At 32.1% G+C, this 8179-nt stretch overlaps 1 protein-coding gene across 10 annotated transcripts in view; it reads right to left on the bottom strand.

Annotated features, from left to right (window-relative positions):
• Positions 1 to 8179, bottom strand: part of LOC137614301 (cytochrome P450 4c3-like) — a 66847-nt gene that overhangs the window by 53423 nt on the left and 5245 nt on the right. For 3 of the 10 annotated variants that reach the window (XM_068344046.1, XM_068344048.1, XM_068344047.1), the window contains exons 4-5: positions 5407 to 5513; positions 1601 to 2173 (exon numbers count right to left, since the gene is read on the bottom strand). The exons of 2 other annotated variants lie outside the window; for them this stretch is intronic. In XM_068344046.1, the coding sequence (XP_068200147.1) occupies positions 1712 to 2173; positions 5407 to 5513 (569 nt within the window). In that variant the 3' untranslated portion in view covers positions 1601 to 1711. Of the gene's footprint in view, positions 1 to 1600; positions 2174 to 5406; positions 5514 to 8179 lie in introns of those variants that run through there. 5 more of the 10 variants (XM_068344045.1, XM_068344044.1, XM_068344043.1 and 2 more) reach the window with 4 other exon arrangements.

Genomic DNA, 8179 nt, shown 5'->3' with positions numbered 1-8179 from the left:
TATTTGATTATGAGATTTAGCTTAATTAATAAAGGTTAATCACTGAAACAGCTATGGTTATTCACTATTCAGCACCAAGACATGGCCTATTATCTATATTTATAGGCTAGGATAGTGCCACTTGAAGGTTACAATATGCTATGAAGTTACTACTACCAAAAAGTAATATTTATACACAACCTTAAAAGTTTTGCCAAATAAAAACATAATAGGTGTAAATACAAACATTTTCTTCGTTTCAAAGATAACCTAAAGTCCTAAACTTAACATAAACTTTACAAAACCCATCAAGATATAATTTTCCATCATTATTTTTCAAGTCTATGAAACATTCAAATTTGGCAGTAATATGTTTGAATTGGCGGTAAATTTGATCAAATCTGGCAGTATGGGAGTCGTGTGACCGACCGACCGTGTCAACTTGACACGGTCGGTCGGTCAGTTATCTTACTGCAGTGATCGTGTGAGGATGTACACTTCTGTCCCTTCTTTTCCAAAGAGTAAGTTTATTTCTTACTTAGTAACTTTGTGTTTTAGGATTATCTCATACTCGATATAATTCACAAGGCATTCTGCAGTTTATTTATGTTAATAGATGGGCTTATTTTTTTAATTTATTTCGAATGATCTAGATTAAGGTGAAGCTTTTGTTCATAATAACGGGGTTGCTCTATAGGACAAGAAACGCACACACACACACACATCAATAGAAAATAAATCTTTTTTTTTTTTTATGAATTAAATTTAAATGGAAATTCTTTGAAGATAAAACGAAAGAAGTTAAACACATTCATTTCGGCTTGAAAACACTTGCCACTGTACACCCACATGTACACACGCACACAAGCGTACACACACGCGCACACGTGTAAGCGTCGTCATGCTTGTACTAGTCAGGGCGACCCATACTAGGTTGGTTTGCTGTGAACGACCAGACAAAAATCTCCATCGCCAATCCCAGTATATATATATATATATATATATATATATATATATATATATATATATATATATAATACTGTATATATATATATATATATATATATATATATATATATATATATATATATATATATATATATATATATATATATATATATTATACTGTATATATATATATATATATATATATATATATATATATATATATATATTATACTGTATATATATATATATATATATATATATATATATATATATATATATATATATATATATATATATATGAATTACAGTCATTTCGCCCACAAGTCAATTCGCCCACAAGTCATTTCGCTCACAAGTCATTTCGCCCACAAGTCAATTCGCCCACATATAAGAGTCAAATCACCCACATATAAGAGTCAATTTGCCGACATATAATAGTCAACATACATGTAAGATTAAGAAAGTGGTAAAATAAAAAACTTTTGTTAACAAATAGCTCCATATATGCAAGATTCAGAAAGCAGTTAGAAAAAACATAAAATAAAGTTTTATCAAAAGACAGTTAAATAAATGTATTACTATTCGGAAAGTATTTTTTTTATTAAAAGACAGTTACATACATGCAATATTCAGATAGTGACAAAACTTTTGAAGAAACTTTTATTAAAATATAGTTACATTTAAAACAAGTACAGTACTCACTACATATGCAGGATTCAGCTGCGCACTGGGCCATCCAGGTGAGCGCATGCTTTCAGCAACTTATAAGCCAATAGCTCACCCCTCACGTGTTCCTCCAAAAGAGTAAATATTCAATCCTGTAAGTGTCTATATTTTTTCCTTTGGATCCTTCGTAGTTTTTTTTTTCGGATACTAGCCTCATGTAGATCAACGTCAATTTAGCCTCTTTGTGGAGAAGGCTTATGAGGAGGTAAAACTGTAGGTTACATCTACCTGCAGCACGTTTGTTTAGACGGTTGTGCCAGCCCTCAATATCATTATTGGTGCAGAGAGACTGATAAAAAATACTCCAGCTAGAAGTTGGCCATAAGGAGTTGTGGATCCATGTTCTTGACATGTACTGCATTATAGTCTGCAACTGGGCTGTGGTAGATTGACGTGAGAGCCGTTCAAACACGGGACCTATATCTGCCTCAGGCAGAAATGGAAGGGTCATCACTTTCCGTAAGAATTTATACCTCCCGTCATCATGTGTGTAGGCATTCTGGAGACCAACCTCTTGAATCTACATAAGTAAAAAAAAAAAAAAAAAAAAAAAAAAATTAGACATTGTACTGTACAAAAGAAAAAAAATATCTGGTCATATTATGGTGATATAATTAACAGTTTGTGATAACGTCACAACTGTAGTACCTGCTAGTAAAGAGGCCTCATTTGGACAATCTTCCCTGATGAATTACACCATGAGCCATCCAGTAGTATAGTAGAGATCAGTGATGAGTACTAGATATGAACTATTATCGTATTATCCCGACTTCGGTATACCTTACTACTATCTGCAAAATCAGGTTGGCAACCCCACCACAGTGTGGGCGAAATGACTTAACAGTGTGGGCGAAACGACTACACAGTGTGGGCGAAATGACTCCATAGTGTGGCGAAATGGCATGTGGGCGAAATGACCGGATACCATATATATATTATACTATATATATATATATTATACTGTATATATATTATACTGTATATATATATATATATATATATATATATATATATATATATATATATATATATATATATATATGTATATGTATATATATATATATATATATATATATATATATATATATATATGTATATATATATGTGTAAATATATATATGTATATATATATATATATATATATATATATATATATATATATATATATATATATATATACTGTATATATATATATATACACATGTATATATATATATATATATATATATATATATATATATATATATATATATATAGGGATAAGTGTACAGTCAATAAGCACTTGAATGTATAGGAGAAGAGGTCATATAATAGGGCATGAAAGGAATAATAAAAACGTAGGACCTTAATTTCAAGGAAATCCACTAGTATATGCAAGGTAGATGAGGATAGTGCATTTTGTGTTGGGGGATAAACGTACTGATGATGAGCCTTTTTTGTGTGTATTTAAGTGGCTACTGTTATTGAAGTTTTAATACAGATGGAGTTTTTTAATGATTCATCAATCATAGTATGAATGTGACAGTCATTTGTGATATTCATTAATAGGAGTCACCCTTGGTCCTTGGTTTAAGGGGACAACCCCCCGCCCACACACACACACACACACACACACACACACTATATATATATATATATATATATATATATATATATATATATATATATATATATATATATATGTGTGTGTGTGTGTGTGTGTGTGTATGGTGGAAGCTTTACTAATCACTGAGTTCACTTAGTATTCAGTAGCGAAAGTATGCTTGTGGCAGTGACTATCATGACGTTTTTTCTTTGCAGCCATCCTATGCTTAGGGTTAATGTTAAATAGGGTCATTCATGTATATATATATATATATATATATATATATATATATATATATATATATATATATATCGCGTATTGGATATTTCTGTAGTAAGTTATTGTGATCTTGATCGATAAATTTTCTATAAATTTATTTCCATTTCACAAACTAAAAAAAGATATTCTAAGCTAAGGCATTATCGTAAGCCACATGAACTTAGCGAGCAAGCAATAAAAAGCAATACGGATGTACTATATAGAGAGTAGCATATTTTATCGTAAAATGCTAACAGATTCGTACGTATGTATAAATCTTTAAACCCTTTTGAGTACGGATACCTTAACGTCGCAAAAGGATTTGTGAATTGTTATTATCAGGAAAGCTGTACTAGTCAGGGCCACCCATACTAAGTTTGTTTGATGTGAACTATTAGACGAAAATCTCCCAATATCACCAATCCGTACTGGCTAACGTGGTGATGAAAACTGACTAAACCACTGACATGAATATGGATGTCTGAGGCCTTTGTCCTGCATTGGACTAGAAAGGGGTGCCTTTATTGTTGTTGTTTATATCTTCCTCAACCCATTTGCTATCCCTAAACTAAAGGGTGAATTTTGGAGTCTAAACCTTTACTTTACCCTTGGCCTTACATTCTGATTAGGGTTCACTCAGACAATCTTCACTCCCCCCTCTCCCATCCCTACTATATGTCCATACCATCAATATTGACTCACTTTTAATCCCCTTTTTCTCTGTTGGAGCCCCTGGGCTTATAGCATCTTGCATATCCAGCTAGGGTTGTAGCTTAGCTAGTAATAATAATGATAATAATAATAATAATAATAATAACTCCGACGAACATTCATGCTTTGGTACATATTACTGCTCCTGTCATTTAGCATTGATTCCTTTTCCTATATTGCCCAAAATAGATTCGGCATCCATTTTTCAAACTTTCATTTTACACCTCAGCTGTACCTGGTGCTTCTCCATTCTTAAATTCATGTATAACCTTCTTTACATTCATTTTTATTCCTCTATAATTCATTTGTTTCTTCTCTATTTCCTCAACACAATGGGCTGATGTATCATTCAGCTTTTCTAATTATGGTTGTAGATTGACTAGTAATGATGATAATAATAGTTACCAGTTAATGTCATCATCCTTACACAATTTAAATCTTGTCTTTGCATTTCTCCTAAGTTTCATATTCCCTCAATATCATTTATCCCTTCTTTTATTCCCAACCTTCCATTCAGTTACTCTGCCTACTATCTTCTTAGCAATTCTTTCCTCTTTTGTAATGTACATCGGTCCCATACGAATCCTTGTATTATATATATATATATATATATATATATATATATATATATATATATATATATATATAGATATATATATGTATATATATATATATATATATATATATATATATATATATATATATATATATTTTGAGTACATTTATATATATATATATATATATATATATATATATATATATATATATATATTTTGAGTACATTTATATATATATATATATATATATATATATATATATATATATATATATATATATATACATATATATATATATATATATATATATATATATATATATATATATATATATATATATATATATGTTTGTATGTATATAATAAAGGAATGATAGAGAAAGTAAAAAAAAATATAACGTATAATTCAAAAATAAAACAAAGAGTGGGACTTGCATACAAGATAGAAAATATTCAGAAAATACTGTATCGTGTGTGTGTGTGTGTGTGTGTGTTTGTGTGTGTGAATAAAGGCCTGTACAATGCCCACATACAAATACACTTTTCGTACAGGTCAAAGCACAAATAGACATATAAAAGAAACTAAACATTAAAAATATCTACTCATCCCCAAAACTACTAAAGACTGGGACCACTCTCCTACCTCCGCCTGTTTACACGTGGATGTGACGACCATAGGACGGGGCCCCAACCAAACCCTGGCCATAGGATCTCCAATTGAAACCAGGGCGTTGATGCAAATAAACACTTCTGCAATAGGTAGCGTTTTAGTTGATGATAGGCAAAGTGGGCCAACTGAGTTCAAAGTCAGCTCCGTGCGAGGGAACGTATATTGATAGGAGGGTGAAAGTAATGTTGGATAAAGATGAATTTATGAAAAGTAGAACTTGTCTCGAGTTGTGTAAGAAATTGATACGCAAATAGTAATACCGATAGATTAAAATTGATGGATTTTTTTAAATAGTTGTCCCAACGAACAAAATACTATAATAGGTAGATTGATCATGGCTGAAGAGAAAGTTGTGACGACGTAAACGTGTGCGCAGACAAACAATACACACACACACACACATACACACATCTATATATATATATATATATATATATATATATATATATATATATATATATATATATATATATATATATATAGTAGGTTGATCAAGACAGCAGCCACCCGTAGAGATACTACCGCTAAAAAGTTATTGGATCCTTTGACTGGATCCCTTTCTCTGGTTACGGCTTTTTTTTTCTTTGCCTACACATATATCGAACAGTCTGGCCTATTCTTTCCACATTCTCCTCTGTCCTCATACACCTAACAACACTGAGCTTACTAAACAATTCTTCGCTCAAGGGGTTAGCTACTGCAATGTTATTGTTCATTGGCTATTTTCCTCTTGGTAAGGGTAGAAGAGACTCTTTAGCTTTGGAAAGCAGCTCTTCTAGGAGAAGGACACTCTTAAATCAAACGATTACTATTTAGTAGCAATTTGGTCATTTTTATTTTCAAGTTTGATTACGGACTAAAATATTGTCGACTATATTTTTCTATGACACGAATTCTGTCAATCTTCTTGGCTATCAAATAAGTTTGGATTTAGGATTTCTTGCTAGCCAATCAACTAATTACTAGCGAGATCTAACGTTATTCAACTTGTGTAACCGCACGACAGATTAGAGAACTTCGTAATCTATTTTAATCGCATATTTGATAGAATCAGGTTTGCCATAAATTATTCCAATCTCCTTTTCAATGATAGCAATTATGTTGGTCACTTCATCATAGACTATTGTCTAAAATTTCGAAGGGTAAAATTTCAGTCAGAACAATTAACATTTTAATTTTATATTAAAGAAAGTTAAACTTTGGTTACTTCTTGAGACGAGGTGTATGAGACAGTGATAAAAATCTACAAGTTCCTCTTTTAATACAATAATTTATATTACCAAATATCAAGATATTCTAAGCGAAGGTAACCTTAGTTGAGTGGGACGCCAGTTGTCATTACATATCTAACCAATCTTCAAAAAACGTATGATGTAAACAAAGTTTAAGCAAAGGAAGATAGCATTTATCATGTTGACAGACAAATCTCAAGATGCACCATTTGAGGATTTTAGCTTTGTCATGCAGTGAACTTGAAATTGAAGATAAAACACAGCGATAGTGTCTCGTGTTACTGAGGATATAATCTAGGTGAGCGCTTACTGTACATTGTCTGGGGGAATTCTGAGGATGTAGGGGAAATAGTACAAGATATTTAAAGGCTTAAATGTCGCTCTTGAATGGCAGAGGCAAGGGACAGTCCTATCAAGTAGGACAACGCCCTTATAGACTGACCATATATTATATGATCAGCGCCCAGGCCTCCTCTCCACCCAAGCTAGGACTATGGGGACTAGGCAATGGATGCTGATGACTCGGCAGATAGACCTATAGGCTCTCCCAAAGCCTCCATCCTTAGCTCTCAAGGATGATGAGGTTGCAGCGACCAAAAGAACTAACGAATTTGAGTGGGACTCGAACCCCAGTCTGACATGTTACTGCATCGGGGTAGTTCAGGGATTGTATTGGATGCTGAAAATTTGTTATGAATGAAAATTATCCAGATGTTGAATGTAATTTTTAGGAAAAAAAATTGAGGTTGAACATGAAATGTTTGCATGTGGCAAGTTGAAGAATTGGAATTGAACAGCTTAGAAATGGGGCAACATAAGTTGTGAAGAACACAAGTTTATTAAAGTATTGGGAACGGTGCATCAGGGTATTCTGAGATGGCCTGATCTTGTAGAGAGAATGGATGCTACAAATTATACGTAAAGAATGAACACAATGAAAGAGGTGGCGTCGTGTGTGTAAATGATTGACGCAAGCAAGGTTGTATCTTTATTGTTGTTACAGGCCAAAGGCCATTAAGGAAAGTAGTATAGGCTAAGTTTATAAAAGCGAAATATTAAAGAGAAATATAAATAGTAACGTCGTCTGTGTAGGTATATAGTCTACATAGGCCTATGGTCTAAATGGTTGATGTAAATTTGTCACGCACTGGGTCTTCTCCACGATTCAGTTGTTTAAGGATGAAACCTTTCTGTCACTTATGTCCCGTTTGATTAATATATTTTAGGCTTTTGTAATATTATAAGATAAAGATTTCGTTTATTACCAGTGTGTTAAGGAAATAGATCACCTCAATTGATTATTATAAAAGACTTTACTTCAGATTATCTATCAAACTTTCATTATCGATAAGCTTTAAAGAACTGGTGATAAGTTTTTATGGAAGCGACCCCAAGATAATCTTTTCTTATTATATATGTTATATATATGCTTCAGTCAGCTCAAGTTATAAATAGATATTATATCTGATTTGGAGACTATCTCAAGACTGATAGCCTTACCACAGACTCAAGAA

Source organism: Palaemon carinicauda, chromosome 20, assembly GCF_036898095.1.
Source record: "Palaemon carinicauda isolate YSFRI2023 chromosome 20, ASM3689809v2, whole genome shotgun sequence".
NCBI classification, from domain to species: Eukaryota; Metazoa; Arthropoda; class Malacostraca; order Decapoda; family Palaemonidae; genus Palaemon; species Palaemon carinicauda.
Note: the sequence above shows the minus strand (reverse complement) of the source record. Positions and strands in the feature narration are given on the sequence as shown.